The sequence below is a fragment of the Gorilla gorilla genome, chromosome 20 (genome assembly GCF_029281585.2).
Source record: "Gorilla gorilla gorilla isolate KB3781 chromosome 20, NHGRI_mGorGor1-v2.1_pri, whole genome shotgun sequence".
NCBI lineage: Eukaryota > Metazoa > Chordata > Mammalia > Primates > Hominidae > Gorilla > Gorilla gorilla.
The window spans coordinates 50316468-50336974 of record NC_073244.2 but is presented as its reverse complement, the minus strand read 5'-3'; the positions used below and the strand labels follow the sequence as shown (position 1 = coordinate 50336974).

The 20507-nt window shown below is 51.4% G+C and overlaps 1 protein-coding gene across 5 annotated transcripts in view; it reads right to left on the bottom strand.

Moving 5' to 3' along the window:
• Positions 1-20507, bottom strand: part of RYR1 (ryanodine receptor 1) — a 155929-nt gene that overhangs the window by 15787 nt on the left and 119635 nt on the right. For all 5 annotated transcript variants that reach the window (XM_055369291.2, XM_055369290.2, XM_055369292.2 and 2 more), the window contains 5 exons: positions 10172-10513; positions 5844-6656; positions 4647-4723; positions 3716-3860; positions 937-1023 (listed from right to left, as the gene is read on the bottom strand). In XM_055369291.2, the coding sequence (XP_055225266.1) occupies positions 937-1023; positions 3716-3860; positions 4647-4723; positions 5844-6656; positions 10172-10513 (1464 nt within the window). The remainder of the gene's footprint in view (positions 1-936; positions 1024-3715; positions 3861-4646; positions 4724-5843; positions 6657-10171; positions 10514-20507) is intronic.

The following is a 20507-nucleotide window of genomic DNA, read 5'->3' as shown; positions in this document are numbered from 1 at the left end:
GGAGTTTCACTCTTGTCACCTAGGCTGGAGTGTAGTGGTGCAATCTCGGCTCACTGCAACCTTTGCCTCCCGGGTTCAAGGGATTCTACTGCCTCAGCCTCCTGCATAGCTTGGATTACAGGTGCCCGCCACCAGGCCTGGCTAATTTTTTTTGTATTTTTAGTAGAGACGGGGTTTCACCATGTGGCCAGGCTGGTCTTGAATTCCGGACTTCAGGTAATCCACCTACCTCGGCCTCCCAAAGTGCTGGGATTACAGGCGTGAGCCACTGTGCCTGGTGCCTTATCCTCTTTCAATCCCCACAGCTCTAAGAGGTATTCCATTTTACAGATGAGGGAGTTGAGGCACAGGGAGTAAGCACCTTGCCCATCGTCGTGCGCCAGTGGGCAGTCCCACTGTGGGACTTCTGGGTCCCACAGAAGCCATGATTCGATCTCTCTAGTCTACCTTACTGTCCTGTTATCTAGACCCCTGGCAAGACCCCAAGGGTCCCTTTGTCCTTCAGGAGGCCTGGTTCTTAGCCCATTCCTTCCATTCTGTGAGCGGCCCATTTCTTCCTCCCTGCAAACTTCTGTTTAGCTTATGTGAAACCAAAGATGCTTAACGGAATCAGTGGGTGTTGCCAAGAGCTGAGGGCCTGCACCCAGGCGCACAGGACTGGCATGTGGCCAAGCTGAGCAGAGAACTCAGCTCCTGCTCCTGCTCTAACTCCCACAGACACTCAGGCTTCTGTCCCAGATGGATCCAGGTATCCCCTACTCACCCCCATGGAGGGGGGTCCCAGGATCCAGGTGTCCAGCCTGAACCCTCCTAACGACCCAAAGCCCAATACCTTATCCCTTCAGTGGAGGAACCCTGAAATTCTGATGGGGGCTGAGCCTCCCATCCCACAGCATGGATAAGGGCCTGACCCTCCCAGCCCTTCAGGACCAGCACCTTATAAAACAGCAAGATGAAGTTGATGGCAAATGCCAAGAAGAGGGCAAGGAACCGCAGGGTGTAAAAGTTCCGGGACAGGTAGTTCTGAGAGAGAAGAGAAAAAGAGAGAAAGCGCTCACAGATCAGCCTCTTCCCTGGAGAATTCATCCCATCATTTACCCGCAATCAAAGTACCTGGGCTCTCAATATCTTTCCTACAACCTCCTATTTATTTATTTATTAATTATTATTATTATTATTTTTGAGACAGTCTTGCTCTGTCGTCCAGGCTGGAGTGCAGTGGTGCGATCTTGGCTCACTGCAACCTCTGCCGCCCGGGTTCAAACAATTCCTCTGCTGCCGCCTCCCGAGTAGCTGGGACTACAGGCGTGCGCCACCACGCCCAGCTAATTTGTGTATTTTTAGTAGAGACAGGGTTTCACCATATTGGCCAGGCTGGTCTCAAACTCCTGACCTCGTGATCCGCCCTCCTCAGCCTAATCGCTGGGATTACAGGCTTGAGCCACCGCATCCAGCCTATTTATTTATTTTTGAGACAAGGTCTCACTCTGTCACCCAGGCTCGAATGCAGTGGTGCCATCTCGGCTCACTGCAACCTCTGCCTACCGGGTTCAAATTCTCATGACTCAGCCTCCTAAGTAGCTGGGATTACAGGTATGCACCACCACACTCAGTTAGGTTTTGTATTTTCAGTACAGACGGGGTCTCACCATGTTGGTCAGGCTGGTCTCAAACTCCTGACCTCAGGTGATCCACCCACCTCAGCCTCCCAAAGTGCTGGGATTATAGGTGTGAGCCACCTCGGCTGGCCTCAACCTCCTATTTGTTGAGTGCTTGCTTATACCAACATCTGGGCTAAGAGCTTTATTTGCATGAGCTTGTTTAATTCTCAGTACACCCCTGTGAAGTGGGCACTACTGTTATGCGCACTTTACAGATGAGGAAACTGAGGCTCAGGGAAGTGGTGTCTTGCTCAAGGTAACATAACCAACTAGTGGCAGAGATGGGATTTGAACCCGGGCAGTCAGCCTCCAGAGTCCAAGCTCCAAGCCACTTGGCCATGCTGCTTCCTGAGTGAGGTCACCCCCACCTGTCACCCTGCCTGCTTTACAGAAGATGAAAGGGAATTTTTTTTTTTTTTTTGAGTCAAGGTCTTACTCTCACCCAGGTTGGAGTGAAGTGACACAACCATAGCTCACTGCTGCCTCAACCTCCTGTGCTTAAGTGATCCTCCCGCCTCAGCCTCCTGAACAGCTGGGACCACAGGCATGTGTCACCTCACCCAGCTAATTAAAAAAACACTTTTGGCTACTCTGGGTGCACTGCCTAGAGGGTAGCCCTGCTCTGCAAGGAGCAGTAATTAAAAAAAAAAAAAGATTAAAAATATTCGGCCAGGTGCAGTGGCTCACGCCTGTAATCCCAGCACTTTGGGAGGCCGAGGCGGGTGGATCACAAGGTCAGATCAAGACCATTCTGGCTAACATGGTAAAACCCCGTTTCTACTAAAAATACAAAAAATTAGCCAGGCGTGGCGGCGGGCGCCTGTAGTCCTAGCTACTCGGGAGGCTGAGGCAGGAGAATGGCGTGAACCCAGGAGTCAGAGCTTGCAGTGAGCCGAGATTGTGCCACTGCACTCCAGCCTGGGCAACAGAGCGAGACTCCGTCTCAAAAAAAAAAAAATTCTTTTGTAGAGACAGGGATCTCCCTATGTTGCCCTGGCTTGTCCCAAACTCCTGGGCTCCAGTGATCCTCCTACCTTGGACTTCCAAAGTACTGGACTTACAGGCATGAGCCCCCTCGCACGGCCAGGAACATCTTCCATCTCTCCCTCTTTCTCTCCACCTTTCCCTCCATCTCTCATTCTTCCCACAAATTCTGACGGAACCACCTTCGTTCCACATGATTCCCTCACCGCCCTCCCGCCCCCCACCACCACTTTGTTTGAGGCAGAGTCTCACTCTGTCGCCCAGGCTGGAGTGCAGTGGCACGATCTCGGCTCACCGAAACTTCTGCCTCTTGGGTTCAAGCGATTCTCATGCCTCAGCGTCCTGAGTAGCTGGAATTGCAGGCATGCACCACTATGGCTGGCTAATTTTTTTTTTTTTTTTTTTTGTATTTTTAGTAGAGATGGGGTTTCACCACGTTGGCCAGTCTGGTCTTGAACTCCTGACCTCAGGCAATCCGCCTGCCTCGGCCTCCCAAGGTGCTGGGATTACAGGTGTGACCCACCGTGCCCAGCCTCCCTCACCCCCTCCTATCGGGCCAGGCCCGGAGAGGAGACAGGATGGAGGGAACCCTGGGACCTGCCTCCCAACACCCACCCTTCTTCCTGGCCTGGATGAGATGAACGCTTCCCCAGGAACTGGGAGAGCTCAGACCTCCACAGCAGCACTGGGAGTGGTGGAGGGACTGAGACTGTAAGGGCTGACAGCCAAGAACAGGCCACGGTGGGAAGGCCAGAGCGGTGGCCTCACTGAATATAGCTCTGGACAGAGGATGGAGGTGGAAGTGTGGGTGGGTGGCCCCGATGAACAGAGGTATGGAGGTTGGAATAAGGATTGTGAGCAGGGAAGGGACAAGGAACCAAGTGAGGGCCATCTGAAAATGCTACCCTCTCCCCAGGTCTGGGGATGCCTCTGCCCTTTCCCCAGCTAGGGTTCTTCTTAGAGATGAGCTTGAACAGATGAACTCAACAACAAGGTGAGCAGGAGAGGTGGGCACCAGAGGTGGGGCTCCCGGGGAGAAGAAGGTTCAGGTGACCCGGCTGGATCCTTACCAGGAACTTCACCCTCTGTACCTCCAGTTCTCCCCAGAATTCGCCTCCAGCTTCCTCCTTCTTTGGAGGGGGTGAGGGAGGTGCTTGCTTCTTGGGGGGCTCTGGTGGGGGCTCTGGAACTTCTTCCTTCTCCCCATTCTCGGCACTGCAGGGCAGGACAGAGAGAGGTCAGGAGGTGCCTGGGCAGGCAATGCATGAGTTCATTCATTCAAAACCATTCACCAAGGGCCCGCCCTGTGCCTGGCCCAGGTTTGGATGGTACTGGGTACATGGGATGATGAGATAATCAGGACTTGCCCTTATGAGGCTCCAGTCCAATGTGGGAGACAGGCAGTGACAGTGACACCAGGCAGTGACAGCCCAGAGTGGTCGGGGCTGCGATGCAGGAAGCTCAGGGGGTTGTGGGAATCTGGAGGAGACACCTCCTCAACTTAGGAGGGGGTCAGGTGTCCTGGAGAATTGGAAAGGATGAGAAAGACTCAGAGTAGGCATGGGGGCCTGTGTTCCAGGCAGCAGGAAAGCACATGCGAAGGCCTGGCAGTTAGATGGGAGTTTTCATTTTTCTATCTCTCCATATTTTTTTTTCTTTTTCGACACAGGGTCTTGCTCTGTCACCCAGGCTGGAGGGCAATGCTGCGATCAGGGCTCACTGCAGCCTCCACCTCCGGGGGTCAAGTGATCCTCCCACTTCAGCCTCCCCACACACCACCATGCTTGGCTAATTTTAATTTTTTTTTTTATGCTGCCCAGGTTGGAGCATTTATTTCTTGATTCTTTTACTCAGAGCCCCTCCTCCGTGCCTGAGTCTGGGCTGGGTGATGCCGAGGACACAGGGTGGCCAGGACAGCCTCGGGGCCTGACCTCTGGAGGCTCCTACTCTAGGAGGGAGGCAGTGATAGGGGCTAGGCCCCTCAGCCCCAAGGCCACTCACTCGGCTTTCTCCGGCTCCAGCTCTGGTTCGGGCTCTGGCTCTGGCTCTGGCGGGAGCTCCTCCTCCACTCCATCCACCTAGGCGCAGGGCAAGCATCAGGGCTGAGTCCTCACCCTAAGTGCTTCTCAGGCTGCCTGCCTGCTCCTCTCATCTCCTTTCTCTCTTATTTCCCCTGGGTAATCTAAGTTTTATACTTCCCCCCACCAGAAAGAGGCAGATTATGATTCCCGTTTTACAGAGGGGAAACTGAGGCTCATCGAGGTGAAGCCCTTTGCCCAAAGCACTGCGCAGGGTCGGGCTGACTCCAAGTGCAGCTCTGCTTGTCCCCAGGGCTTCCCACCACCTTGACCTCCACATTCCCATGGCATTCCCAGCACCAAGGGCCTGATGATGTTTGGGGTCCCTTCCTCCATGGTGTACTTCATTCCCACAACGAGTATCTCCGAGGGTCTTTTCCTAGTGGCCCTGACCCTGTCTCGGGACTTTTTTTAGTCTTGGTCTTTCTTTTCCTTTCCTTTTTTTTTTTTTTTTTTTTTTGAGACGGAGTCTCACTCTGTCACCTAGGCTGGAGTGCAGTGGCACCATCTTGGCTCACTGCAACCTCTGCCTCCCGGGTTCAAGCGATTCTCCTGCCTCAGCCTCCCGAGTAGCTGGGATTACAGGCGCACACCACCATGCCCGGCTAATTTTTGTATTTTTAGTAGAGACGGGGTTCCACCACGGTGGCCAGGATGGTCTCAAACTCCTGACCTCAGGTGATCGGCCCGCCTCGGCCTCCCAAAGTGCTGGGATCACAGGTGTAAGCCACCGCGCCTGGCTTAGTTTCGGTCTTTCCTGCCCTCTAATTTGGTCTCTGGGTTTCTTACTCTCTCTGGCTCTCCAGGTATCATTTTCTCTACCTCTCCGGGCCCTGCACTCTGTCCGGCCCTGCACTCTCTCTCCCCGGCCCTTTCTCCAGGTCTCCATCTCTGAGTCTCTTTCTCTGTGGGTCTGTGTATCCCTCTGTCTCTGAGCGTCTCTCTTGCCCAGCGCCCACTGTCCCCGTGTGCGTCCTCCACGGGTGCGTCCTCCGTGGGTGCGTGTGCCCATCCCCCTAGCCAGTTCTCTCCTCTGTGTGTGTCTCCACCCAGCCGGGCTCTCTTCCTCCCTCCAATCCCCCATCTTTCCAAAACCCCAAAATCCCGCCTGCTCTCTCACCCCCAGTTTCCTCTTGAGGATGGGAGAGCCCTCGGGTGTGGGCGGTTCCGCAGGCGTCGTGTCCCCCATGTCCCCGAGACCGCCAGCCCCTTCGGGCCGGAAGGGGCCCCCATCGGTCACGGCCACCGCCCCGTCGGCGCCGCCCGGCCCGGCCTCGTGCACCGCCTCCTCCTCGTCTCCAGCGCCCTCCGCGGCGTCTCCAGCGCCCTCGCTGGCACCCTCGCCGTCTGCGTCTCCGCCCGGCCCGGCCGGCTGCTCGCCGTGCACCTCGTCGCTGGTGGGGTCGGGCATGCCTGCCAGGAGCTCGGTCACCGTCACCTTCTTGGCGCCCTCCACCAGGCCGCCGCCGAACAGCGAGCCCCAGAGCAGGCCCAGCGCGCCCGCCGCCGCCCCCGCGCCAGCGGCCCCAGCGCGCGTCACTGCTGCCCAGAGCAGCGCCGCCACTGCGGTGGCCGCCTCGCGGGCCGTAAGCCGCCGCAGCCGCCGCACGCGCCGCCGCAGGCTGCGGTAGCTGAGGCCTCGCAGGGCTCGGCCTGCGGCCGCCACCACCCGCGCCGTCGCCCCCGCCGCCGCCGTGGCCGCCGTGCCCTCGAGCCCCGCCGCGCCCTCCTCCGCGCCTTCCGCGCCCGCCTCCGCCGCGCCCGCGCCCTCGTCCTCGTCGGTCTCCGGCTCGCCCTCGGGCTCCGAGATCTGCGCGGCGATCTGCATCTCGAAGATGGTGTCCTCGCAGAAACTCACGAAGAGCTCCATCTTCTCAGCCTCGCCGCCCTCGTTCACCACGTCGAAGATGAACTGGCGCTTGGACTCCTTCACCTGAAGCGAGGGGCGGCAGACAGGATAGGGCGCCGTCAGCGGGGGCTCGGACAGCAGCGACAGCGCAGTGGCAGCTACAAGGGGTCACCGCGGCAGGCGCTGTTCTAAATGCATTGTTGGTATTTTGTTTTTGAGACAGGGTCAGGCTGGGCGCGGTGGCTCCGCCTGTAGTCATAGCACTTTGGGAAACCGAGGCTGGCAGATCACTTGGGGTCAGGAGTTCGAGACCAGCCTGGCCAACATGGTGAAACCCCCGTCTCTACTAAAAATGCAAAAATTAGCCGGCGTGGTGGCGCACCCCTGTAATCCGTTACTCGGGAGGCTGAGGTAGGAGAATTACTTGAACCCGGGAGGCGGAGGTTGCCATGAGCTGTGATCGTGCCACTGCACTCCAGCCTGGGCAACAGAGTGAAAGTCTGTCTCAAAAAAAAAAAAAAAAAAAAAAAAAAGACAAGATCTAGCTCTGTCTCCTAGGCTGGAATGAAGTGACGCTGTCTCACTGCAACCTTCGTCCCCAGGGTTCACGTGATCCCCATGCCTCGGCCTCCTGAGTAGCTGGGATTACAGGCGCCTGCCACCATGCTGGGCTGAGTTTTTGAATTTTCAGTAGAGACAGGGTTTTGCCATGTTGGCCGGGCTGATCTCGAACTCCTGGCCTCAAGTGATCTGCCCGCCTCAGCTTCCCAAAGTGCTGGGATTACAGGCATAAGCCACCATGACTGGCCTGCTAATTTCTAAAAAAATTTATTTTGCAGAGACAGGGTCTGTCTGTGTTGGTCAGGCTGGTGTCGAACTCCTGGCCTCGAGCAATCCTCTGGCCTTGGCCTCCCAAAGTGCTGGGATTACAGGCAGGAGCCACAGCGCCTGGCCATGTTGTTGTTTTGATTATCAATAGCAAACCTATAGAGAGAGCTTTATAGAGAGCACTCATTGTGGGTACTCCTGTAAATGCTTCAATAAGGCCAGGCCCCATACAAGCAGTTTCCATAAAACTCATTTAATCCTCACAAACAAGCCTAGGGCTAGCGGGTTTTCTTCCCATTTTATAGATGAGGACAGGGAGGTTCAGAAAGTTACATGCCCAGGTGACACAGACAAGGTGGCACATATAGGATTCGAACCCCCAGAGAGCTGGCTCCAGAATGGATGTGTTTAGCTTCCTTGAGAGGAGGAGCATAGTCCTTAAAGGCAAAGGCTCTGCAGCCAGACTGCCTGGGTTCAAATCCTAATTCTGCCACTGAGTAGCTGGGTGATTTTGAATTAACTCTCTGGACCTCCGTTTTCCCCTCTGTAAAATGGGCATAATAGGACCTGCATTATAGGGTTGGTGTGAGGGTTAAATGAGTTAATAGATGCTGCATGATTAGAACAGCGCCCGGTGCCTGATAAATGCTGTATAGTGGGCAGGCCACGGTGGCGCACACCTGTAATCCCAACACTTTGGGAGGCTGAGGCGGGCAGATCACCTGAGGTCAGGAGTTCAAGACCAGCCTTGCCAACATGGCAAAACCCCGCCTCTATTGAAAATATAAAAATTAGGTGGGCATGGTTGCACATGGCTGTAATCTCAGCTACTCAGGAGGCTGAGACAGGAAAACCGCTTGAACCCGGGAGGTGGAGGTTGAGTGAGCTGAGATCGTGCCATTGCACTCCAGCCTGGGCAACAAGAGTGAAACTCTGTCTCAAACAACAACAACAACACTGTAGTGTTACCTATTATTATACTGCCCCACAGGTGCTCCAAGGCCACATGGGCATACGTGGATGCCTGAGAAGCAGGGGAAAGTGGAATGGGAAGGGGTGAGCAGAAGGAAGCGGGTGTTTGGAGGAATAGCACTAAGGGAAGGAGTGTTTGTATGGGGAGCACGCAGGGTCAGAGGAAGAGGGGAGGGCAGAGCTCCCCCAGCACATGCAAAGAGTGAGTGGGAAGGGCCGTGGTGAACAGGGGCTTCCTGCAGAGGCAGGGATGTGCGGACATCCTGGGTGCCAGGATGCTGCAACCACTTGTGTGCCAGATGGGGGTGTGTATGCAGTGGGGCCCCGAGGGGCATAGATGAGTGTGCAAGATCTCAAGGGTTCCTGCGGAGTATGTGAGGAGACACCGGCGGCCAGGGAGGGATCAGGAGTAAGGAGGGCGTGGCGGCATGGGAAGATGCCAAAAGTGTGCAACCACGAGAGGCTCAGTGTGCACGGTGGACGTGGGCACACGGGGCAGGTGTGCAAGGGCCTGGGACTCTGTGGGGGGACAGGAGGAGTATGAGTGTGAGAGGGGCCTGCAGTTATGCAGTGTGCGTGAGGCAGGCATGAATGTGGGAAGGGGAGCCAAGAGTTTGTGTACTGGCTCCCAGAACATGAGGACAGGGCTCCGTGTGGGACATGAACCCGCGTGCATGAGCTGGTGTCCTCTGAGGAGACATATGAAGGGCCCACTCGTGAAGGAGGTGACGGGTGCGCAAACCTCCCGGGCTGTGTGTGTGAGACAAGAAGGGGTGTGCAAGTACCTGGCGGCATCTGAGGAACAACAAGCAAGTGTGTGTGCAAGAGAATGAGGTGAGGGTGTGTCAGGGCCGTGTGGGGAGTGTGAGGGAATGGGGAGGGGAACCATATGTCAGCCAGGTGTGCCAGCTCTGCTGGGGACATGCCGGGACCACGTGAGTGTACCCTTGGGGCAAGCGAGTGTGTGAAGGGTGTTCAAGCATTTGTGGGCTGGGCATAGGAGGAGCTGAGATAGGGCATGTCAGATTAGAGAGCAGGTCTGAGGGCTCTTCTGGGTGAGCCTGAGACCGTGGCCCAAGTGTGCATGGGTGAGCATGGTTGTGCCAGGGCTACAGTGAGGGCAAGTGGGCAGTGAACAAATGAAGCATGCCAGGGTTCTGGGAGGGCTCATTGGCATCCTCAGGGTGTGTGTGCAAGAGGTGTGCACCCACGTGTGGGCCCAGAATAAGTTGGGGTACACATATGCTAGGACTTCAGAAGGCATCTGGGGGCAAACGTGATGACTGGTGAAGGGTGGGTCAGCATGCCAGGGCACCCCAGAGCCCCCAAGGCGAGCGTGTACAAGAGTGAGCATGAGCGGGCCAGGACCAAGAGACGGCATGCCGGGGGCTGCTGGGAAGGTGAGCAAGGGGTGTGTCGCCATGCAGGTTCGAGGAGGTGAGAGTGTGGGTAGGGCTGCATCAGGGCTATAAGGGCCTGCCAGAGCTCCCAGGGTGTGCGTGTAAAGGGAAAGCATGGCGTGTGAGCAGCCACAGTCAGGACACACTGACCCTGCTTCATGCCCCAGGGGTGTGCATCCTTGTGTGGGCCAGGTCCGCAAGAAGTGGCCAGGGGCGAGCCAGGGATGTGCAAGGGCGCAGCCGGACAAAATGTGTACAAAAGGGTGGGCGTGGGCTTGCTGGAGCAGGGCAGATATGCGAGGCACGCACAGCCCCCGTGGGGTCTGAGGGTGCAGGAAGTGAGCACCCGCATGCCCGAAGCCCCAGGAGGCGAGCTTGCACGCGCGCGGGTTCCCTGACCTGGGGCATCTCCCACTGGGCGCGGTTGGTCTCTGAGATCTCGAAGTAGATGCGCTCGATGCGGCGTGAGGCGCCCATGATCTCGATGCGGCCCAGGTAGGGGCGGAAGTACTCAAGGATGCTCTCGGCCAGCTCCAGGAAGTTGTGCAGGCGAGGGTCATGCGGCACATGCTCCGACAGGTTGGTCAGCAGCACCGCCACGTTGAAGCCGATGTCGCGTGCTGGCTCCTGGAAGCGGTTGGCGAACTCTTCGCAGTTGATCATTTCGTTCTCATCCGCTTCGGAACACGAAAGCAGGAACTGGATTTCTGGACCGCTGAACTGCTTCTGGCTGTCCATGGCCTGGGGGCGGGCAGGGAGGTCAGTGGGGTGACCTGGAGAGCCTCAATTCTCTCTTTTTTTTTTAAGACAAGGTCTCGCTGTGTCGCCCAGGCTGGAGTGCAGTGGCGCAATCACAGCTCAACCCAGCCTCAAGACATCCCCTCTCGTCCCCATCCCCACCCCCGGGCTCAAGTACCCAGCATCCAGAGCAGCTGGGACTACAGGCACACACCGCTACACCTGGCTAATTTTAATTTTAATTTTTTTTTGTAGAGATAAGGTCTCCCTATGTTGCCAAGGCTGGTCTCAAACTCCTGGGCTCAAGGGATCCTCCCACCTCAGCTGAAACTTGCTTTTTTTTTTCTTTTCTTTTTTTTTTTTTGAGACGGAGTTTCGCTCTTGTCGCCCAGGCTGGAGTGCAGTGGCATGATCTCAGCTCACTGCAACCTCCACCTCCCAGGGTCAAGTGATTCTCCTGCCTCAGCCTCCTGAGCAGCTGGGATTACAGGTGCCCGCCACCACACCTGGCTAATTTTTTGTATTTTTAGTGAGATAGGGTTTCATCATGTTGGCCAGGCTGGTCTCGAACTCCTGTCCTCAGGTGATCCACCCGCCTCGGCCTCCCAAAGTGCAGGGGTGACAGGTGTGTGCCACCGCGCCCAGCCATAACACTCTTTATCTGTTATCCTGCTAATGGAAATGTAGGTTGCTTCCAGATTTGTGTTTTTTTTTTTTGTTTTTTTTTTTTTCTGAGACAGGGTCTCACTCTTTCACCCAGGCTGGAGTGGTGCAGTGGCACGATCTCAGCTCATTGCAGCCTCCACCTCCCAGGGTCAAATGAGTCTCGTGCTTCAGCCTCCTGAGTAGCTAGGACTTACAGGTGCATGCCACTGCGCCTGGTGAATTTTTGTATTTTTTTGTAGACGGGGTTTTGCCATGTTGCCCAGGCTTGTCCCAAACTCCTGAACTCAGGTGATTTGCCCTCCTCCGCCTCCCAAAGTGTTGGGATTACAAGCATAAATCACCAAGTTCACCCACAGATTTCTTTACAGACAACACTTTTCTTGAACATTCTTGTGCTGATTGCCCATGCATTTTTGCAAGAGGTTCTCTAGAGCAGCATAAAATGTTCTTGACCGCACTCACTCACCGTAAGAATACATTTTACAATGTGACTCAAAAAAAAAAAAAAAGGTTTCATGACACAATTCTGACCTTTGCTGTGTAGCACACTCTGCAGTGTTCTATTTTATTTCTAAAGATGCTGGTCACGAGTTACGCATTGCTAAATTAATTTCATTACCTCCAGACGGGTAGCAACATGCAGTGTGAGAAATGTTGCTCTGGGGTATGAACAGAAGCAAAATTTTCTGGCTCTCAAAAGTGCTTTGTAAAAACCCCAGAACTTTGCAAAATGCTTTCTAAATGAGTAACATGCTTTGCAAATCATGAAGGGCTCTAGAAACCACAGAGCATGGAGACATAATCACACCGGAACCCCTCACCTTCTGCCCTCACCTCGTCTGCTTGCCTACCCCTCTATCATGAGCAGTGTGACACTGTCTGTCTCAAAAATCCACCTCTGGCCAGGCGTGGTGGCTCATGCCTGTAATCCAAGGACTTTGGGAGGCCGAGGCGGGTGGATCACCTGAGGTCAGGAGTTCGAGACCAGCCTGGACAACATGGTGAAACCCCGTCTCTACTAAAAATACAAAAATTAGTTAGGCATGATGGTGCGTGCCTGTAATCCCAGCTACTTAAGAGGCTGAAGCAGGAGAATGGCTTGAACCTGGGAGGCGGATGTTGCAGTGAGCCAAGATTGTGCCATTGCACCTAGCCTGGGCAATAAGAGCGAGACCCTGTCTCAAAAAAAAAAAAAAAAAAAAGAAGCCCACCTCTCCACAGGGGCCTGGGACACTATCACCTCCATTCACTCCTAGACTTTGCTCTTGTGATTTGCTGATCTCTCTTTGTCATCATTCATTGCCCATCCCTTTATTTATTTATTTACTTACTTACTTACTTATTGAGATGGAGTCTTGCTCTGTCTTGACCAGGCTAGAGTGCAGTGGCACGATCTTGGCTCACTGCAGCCTCCTACTCCTGGGTTCAAGTGATTCTCCTGTCTCAGCCTCCTGAGTAGCTGGGACTACAGGCGTGTGCCACCACACTGGCTAATTCTGTATTTTTAGTAGAGACAGGGTTTCACCATGTTGGCCAGGCTGGCCTTGAACTCCTGACCTCAGGTGATCTGCCTGCCTGGGCCTCTCAAAGTGCTAGGATTACAGGTGTGAGCCACTACACCTGGCCTATTTTTTAAAAAAATTATTTTTATTTTTTGAGACAGAGTCTTGCTCTGTCACCCAGGCTGGAGTGCAGTGGCGTGATCTTGGCTCACTGAAACCTCTGCCCCCAGGGTTCAAGCTATTCTCCTGCCTCAGTCTTCTGAGTAGCTGAGATTACAGGCATGTGCTACCACGCCAAGCTAATTTTTGTATTTTTAGTAGAGATGGGGTTTCGCCATGTTGGCCAGGCTGGTCTTGAACTCCTGATCTCAAGTGATCTGCCTGCCTTGGCCTCCCAAAGTGTTGGGATTACAGGCATGAGCCAGGCCTTTTTATTTTTCATTTTTGTGGGTACATAGTAGTTGTATTTATTTATGGGGTAGATGAACTATTTTGATATAGGCATGCAATACGTACTCACATCAGGGTTAATGCGTTGTCCATTCCCTCTGGCATTTATCCTTTCTTTGTGTTACAGTCTACTTATAGTCTTTTAGTTGTTTTACTTTATTATTAATTTTTTGAGACGAAGTCTGTCTCTACTACCTAGGCTGGAGTGTAATGGAGTGATCATGGCTTGCCATAGCCTCGACCTCCTGGGCTCAAGTGATCCTCCCGTCTTAGCCTTCCAAGTTGGGACCACAGGCATGCACCACCATACCCAGCTAATTTTTTAAACAGTTTTTTTGTAGAGACAAGGTCTCATTATGTTTTCTAGGCTGGTCTTGAACTCCTGGGCTCAAGCGATCCTCCCACCTCAGCCTCCCAAAGTACCGAGATTACAGGCATGAGTCATCGTGCCTGGCTAGTATTTTATTTTATTTTATATTTTATTATTTTATTTTATTTTTGAGGGAGTCTCACTCTGTTGCCCATGCTGGAGTGCAGTGGTGCAATCTCGGTTCACTGCAACCTCCGCCTCCCGGGTTCAAGCGATTCTCCTGCCTCAGCCTCCCGAGTAGCTGGGAATACAGGCATGCACCACCATGCCTAGCTAATTTTTGTATTTTTATTTCTTTTTTTTGAGACAGAATTTCGCTCTTGTCACCCAGGCTGGAGTGCAATGACACGATCTTGGCTCACAGCAACCTCCCCCTCCTGGGTTCAAGTGATTCTCTTGCCTCAGCCTCCCAAGTAGCTGGGACTTCAGGCATAGGCCACCATGCCTAGCTAATTTTTGTATTTTTTGTAGGGACAGGGTTTGGTTTCGCCATGTTGCCCAGGCTGCTCTCTGTCCCTCTTGTTCCCATCTTTCAGCCTTTCCATTTACTGTCCCCTTTGCCTGGGACACCACAGCCTCGCTGATTCATATGGTATCTTTCAACTCTCAGCTTCGCTGTCCCCTCCTGCAGAAGGCCTTCCTCCACCAGCCGGTTTACAGGGCTTACCACACCCTGCTCACTCCCACGCCCTTCAGACCACAGATTATAACCTGCAATTACTTCGTGTATTTCGTTATTTGCATCTGCCCCTTCCCACTGGACTATCAGCCCCCACAGTGGGCTCTCTGTTTTGTTCACTGCTATACCTTCAGGACTAGGGCAGTGCCTGACACACAGTAGGCACTCATACTCATTTGTCAAATGAAGGAAGCATCATGAAAACTAAGAGTCTGGGCGCCGTGGCTCATGCCTATAATCCCAGCACTTTGGGAGGCTGAGGCAGGGGAATCACTTGAACCTGGGAGGCGGAGGTTGCAGTGAGCCGAGAGCATGCCACTGCACTCCAGCCTGGGTGACAGAATGAGACTGTGTCACAGAAGAAAAAAAAAAAAAAAGATATGAGACTATCGCCATTTTGCAATCTCTAATGAATGAATATGTCTGAGTGTTGAGCAGAAACAGCTGCTGGCATCTGGAAAGGAGGTGCCTCCTGGTGGAGGTATACAGTAGCCCCACATAGGAAGGTTCTGGCTAAAAAACTCCTTACACCCAAATCTGAATCTGCTCGAACTTTGGCTGAGTCCCACTTTGGAGGAAACCCAGGGGACACAGGAACACATGAAATGACACCACAAGGGTGCATTGGTCAGGTCCAGACTATGGGAAGCTCTACAACTAGGACAGCACTATCCATTGATAGACTTAGTGTGAAAAAAGAATGAAAAATGTCGAGCTAATCATTTTTTAGATTGATTATGGCCAGGCACAGTGGCTCTTGCCTGTAATCCCAGCACCTTGGATGGCTGAGGAGGGTGGATTGCTTGAGCACAGGAGTTTGAGACCAGCCTGGGCAACATGGCAAGACCCCATCTCTATAAATAAATAAACAGGATTGATTCCATGTTGAAATAATATCCTGAGTGTACTAGATTATGTGTAGTGTTTCATTTTACTTTTTTTTTTTTTTTAACAGAGTCTTGCTCTGTTGCCCAGGTTGAAGTACAGTGCCATGAACCTGGCTCACTGCAGCATTAACCTCCGAGGTTCAAGAGATCCTCCTGCCTCAGCCTCCCCAGTAACTGGGACTACAGATATGCCCTACTACACCTGGTTATTTTTTAAAGTTTTTATAGAGATAGGGTTTTGCTGTGTTACCCAGGCTGGCTCAAACTCCTGGCCTCAAGTGATCCTCCCACCTTGGCCTCCCAAAGTGCTGGGATTACAGGCACGAGCCACCATGCCTGGTCCTCTTTTTACTTTTTAAAAAACATGGCTATTAGAAAATTAAAAATTATGGTGACTCACACCTGTAATCCCAGCACTTTCGGAGGGTGAGGAGGGCAGATCACTTTTGGCCAGGAGTTTGAGACTACCCTGGCCAACATGGCGAAACCTTGTCTCTACTAAAAATACAAAAATTAGCCAGGTGTGGTGGCGCATGCCTGTAATCCCAGCTACTCAGGAGGCTGAGGCAGGAGAATCACTTGAACCTGACAGGTGGAGGTTACAGTGAGCTGAGATTGCCCCACTGCACTCCAGCCTGGACAACAGAGTGAGACCCTGTCTCAAAAAAAAAGAAGAAAATTAAAAAATATACATATTGCTCATATTGTATTTCTGTTGGACAGTAAAGATCTGCAGGACTGGATCTCCAGGAGATAAATTGCAAGGAAAAAGAAAAGATAATAGAGGGGAAGCAAGAGATGAAAGATGATTTTAAAAAGTATCAGCCAATTGCAATGGATGGCCCTTGTTTGGATTCTGATTTAAAGAAGCTACAAAAAATCCTGATAGTTACATGAAAGTTATGAGATTTGGAAATTTGCACACTCACTAGATATTTGATGATTTAAAGGACTGTGACTACTTTTTTATTTGTACTGTTTTATTTTGGGTTAGGAGTGATGACATTGTGGTTTGTTAAATAAAAGGAACGTCTTTTAAGGCCACACACACATACGCACACACGCGCGCACACACACATGCATTTTTTTTTTTTTTTTTGAGGCAGGGTCTCACTCTGTTGCTCAGGCTGGAGTGGAGTGCAGTGGTGTGTTCAGGACTCACTGCGACCTCAACTTCTCGGTCCTCCCACCTCAGCCTCGCAAAAGTAGCTAGGACTACAGGCATGTGCCACCACACTCGGCTAATTTTTTGTATTTTTAGTGGAGACAGGGTTTCGCCATGTTGCCCAGGCTCTTCTCAAACACCTGGACTCAAACAGTCCACTCTCTTGGACCTCCCAAAGTACTGGGATTACAGGTGTGACCCACCGTGTCTGGCCAAGACCATATATATTTTATGATACCATTTATATGCAGTGTTCAGAATAGGCAAATCTATAGAGGCAGAAAGATCAGTGGTTACCGGGGGCTGGGGTGGGGGAAGTGGGAAATGACTGCTAACGGGTATGGGGTTCGTTTTCAAAGGATGATTAAAATGTTCTAAAATTAGATTGCAGGGATGGCTTCATAATTCTGTGAACACACTATAAACCACTGAACTGTACATTTTAAATGGGTGGATTTTATGGTATGTACATTCTATTTCAGTAAAGACACTTTAAAAAGGAAGTGTTTTAATTAAGAGACAAATAAAATTTGCAGATAGGAAAACAATGAAGATAACCTCAAGACTGTTTACTGACCAGGAATAAATCAGTAACCTAAAATGTGGTTTCTCTTGGGTGAGGTGACTCATTCCTGTAATCCCAGCGCTTTGGGAGGCTGAGGCAGGAGGATCCCTTAAACCCAGGAGTTCAAGACCAGCCTGGGCAACATAGGGAGACCTCATCTCTGTTAATATAATTAAACATTTAAATAAATAAATAAATAAAATGTGATTTCAAACACCAGAAAGGGCCTTCCAAGCTATAGTAGATGTTTTGAAATCTACAAAGTACTTCATCAATGAAGATGTGATTTGTAAACTGTCAAGAACTCTGGCAACCATGAAGAACTTGGGAAATTATAGAACAATGCTACTTATTTTTTTTTTCTTTTGAGACGGAGTCTTGTTCTGTCGCCCAGGCAGGAGTGCAGTGGCGCAATCTCAGCTCACTGCAACCTCTAACTCCCGGGTTCAAGCAATTCTCTGCCTCAGCCTCCCAAGTAGCTGGGATTACAGGCGCATGCCACCATGCCCAAGTAATTTTTGTATTTTGTAGCAGGAACGGGTTTCATCAAGTTGGCCAGGCTGGTCTTGAACGCCTGACCTCAAGTAATCTGCCCGCCCCGGCCTCCCAGAGTGCTGGGATTACAGGCGTGAGCCACTGAGCCCGGCCACAATGCTACATTTTTTTAATGCAGATTTTCATATGAATGGAAATGCAGAAAAAGCATCTGGACTTTGGGAGGCCAAGGCGGGTGGATCACTTGAGGTCAGGAGTTTGAGACCAGCCTGGCCAACATGGTGAAACCCCGTCTCTACTAAAAATACAAAAAATTAGCTGGGTGTGGTGGCACATACCTGTAATCCCAGCTACTCGGGAGGCTGAGGCATGAGAATCACTTCAACCCGTTAGGCAGAGGTTGCAATGAGCTGAGATTACGCCACTGCACTCCACTTTGGGCAACAGAGCAAGACTCTGTCTCAAAAAAAAAAAAATTTTAAAATTTAAACTACACTGCAATACCGTTTTTCACCTATCAGATTGGCAAAAATCCAAAGATTTGACAGTGCGGTCTGGTGGCGAGGCTGTGGGGAGACAGGCACACTCTCATATGATATTAATGAGAAAGAAAAATGGAGGGCAATGTCTGTCCGAATGACAAATGCATTTACCTTTTAACCCAGCTATCCCACCGCTGGAAGTTTATCCTCTGAGATGAACCACACATGATTTACAGAATATTGTATAACAAGAGTAATTGTTTTTGTTTGTTTTTTGAGATGGACTTTCACTTTTGTTGTCCAGGATGGAGTGCAATGGCGCGATCTCAGCTCACTGCAACCTCTACCTCCCAGGTTCAAATGATTCTCCTGCCTCAGCCTCCCAAGCAGCTCAGATTACAGGTGCATGCCACCATGCCCGCTATTTTTTTTGTATTTTTAGTAGAGATGGGGTTTTGCCATGTTGGTCAGGCTGGTCTCGAACTCCTGACCTCAGGTGATCCACCTGCCTCAGCCTCTCAAAGTGTAGCAAGAGTAATTGTTATAGCCAGCATTGCTTTAGGCCCAAATACTACAGCCTTCCTCAGCACATTTCCCTCCATCTGCTGGAACTCTGCAGTAAAACATGTACAAATGTAAAATGTCTGTGGTATAAATGACATCCTTGTGCAGTGCACAATGGGTGCAACTATCCATGACAGCCCTGACTGCAACATGGGTTGTATAGCAAAACATTGGGAATAAAGCCAGTGTCCATCAACAAGGAATAGCAAATAAACCATAATATACACATAGCGTGGAATATTGGACACCTGTAAAAAAGAATGAGGACGCTTCCTATATCTCCAGAATATGTTATTAAATAATGCAGACCAGTGATGTTATACCTATTATGTACAAAAGGAGAAAAACAAAAATATCTGTTTGTATTTTCATTTAAAAAATGATGGAAGGATACAAAAGAAACTAACGAAAGGGCTTTACCATGGTAGATGTGGGGAAGATTGGATTGGAAAAGAGCAGGAGTAAGACTTCTCACTTCACGCCTTGCTGTATTTTGACAAATGTTTTTTTGAGACAAAGTCTTGTGCTCTGTTGCCCAGGCTGGAGTGCAGTGGTACAATCATGGTTCACTGCAGCCTTGACCTTCTGGGCTCAAAGGATCCTCCCAGCTCAGTCAGCCTCCAGAGGAGCTGGGACTACAGGTGCACACCTCCACATCCAGCTAATTTTTTGATTTTTTTTTTTTTAGCAATGGAGTCTTGCTATATTGTCCAGGCTGGTCTTGAACTCCTGGCCTCAAGCAATCCTCCTGCCTTGGCCTCCTAAAGTGCTGGAATTACTGGTGTGAGCCACAGCACCTGGCTATATTTTGATTTTTTTTTTTTTTTGATAGGGAGTCACACTCTGTCACCCAGGCTGGAGTGCAGTGGCGTGATCTCAGCTCACTGCAATCTCTGCCTCCCAGGCTCAAGGGATTCTCCTGCCTTAGCCTCCTGAGTAGCCGGGATTACAGGCACCTGCCACCATGCTTGGCTAATTTCTGTATTTTTAGTAGAGATGGGGAGGTTCGCCATGTTGCCCAGGCTGGTCTTGAACTCCTGACCTCAAGTGATCTGCCTGCCTTGGCCTCCCAAAGTGTTGAGATTACAGGCGTGAGCCACTGTGCCCAGCCTATATTTTGATTTTTAAAATCGTGAGTAATTATATATTCAAAAAATAAAATGAATACACTATTCCCAGTTGCAGATTATAACTTTGTGTAACAGATGTTGAGCTGTAAAATGTCAGGTAGGTGACATTAAACCCTGTGATCTGTGCAGCCCCAGTCAGGAGAGATCATTACTCATTTTCAATTGTGAATCATGTGTACTTTAGCTCCTGCAAATGCTTTTTGCTTCTCTTGTAGCCACCCCAGACTCTCTCCCTAAACCTGCCAGGCTCGAGAGTAGGGCTGAGACCCCCAGCCAGGGCCCAGCCCCCAGGAAGTGCTCACTGACTATCGATTAAACCAGATTAACAGATGAATCTGGAGGCAGTGTACTCTGAGGCCAGACCGCCTGAGGTCTAACCCTAACCTTGTCACTTACTAGATGGGTGACCTTAAGCATGTCCATTTAATCTCCCTGTGCCTCAGTTTCCACATCCATAAAATGGGAATAAAAAGCAATCCTGGCCAGGCGCGGTGGCTCACGCCTGTAATCCCAGCACTTTGGGAGGCCGAGGCAGGGGGATCACGAGGTCAAGAGATCCAGACCACCTTGGCCAACATGGTGAAACCCGTCTCTACTAAAAATACAAAAATTAGCTGGGTGTGGTGGTACATGCCTGTAGTCCAGCTACTCGGGAAGCTAAGGCAGAAGAATCGCTTGAACCCAGGAAGCGGAGTTTGCAGTGAGCCGAGATCACATCACTGCACTCCAGCCTGGTGACAGAGTGAGACTCCTCCATCTCAAAAAAAAAAAAAGCAGTCCTGCTGGGCATGGTAGCTTATGCTGGTAATCCCAGCACTTTGGGAGCCTGAGGTGGGCTGATTGCTTCAGTCCTGGAGTTCAAGACCAGCTAGGGCAGCATGTCAAACCCCGTCCCTAAAATAAATAAATAAATAAAATTAGCCAGGTGTGGTGGCGCACACCTGGAGTCCCAGTTACTTGGGAGGCTAAGGTAGGAGGATCACCTGAGCCTGGGAGGTGGAGGCTAGAGTGAGTTGTGATCACGCCACTGCACTCCAGACTG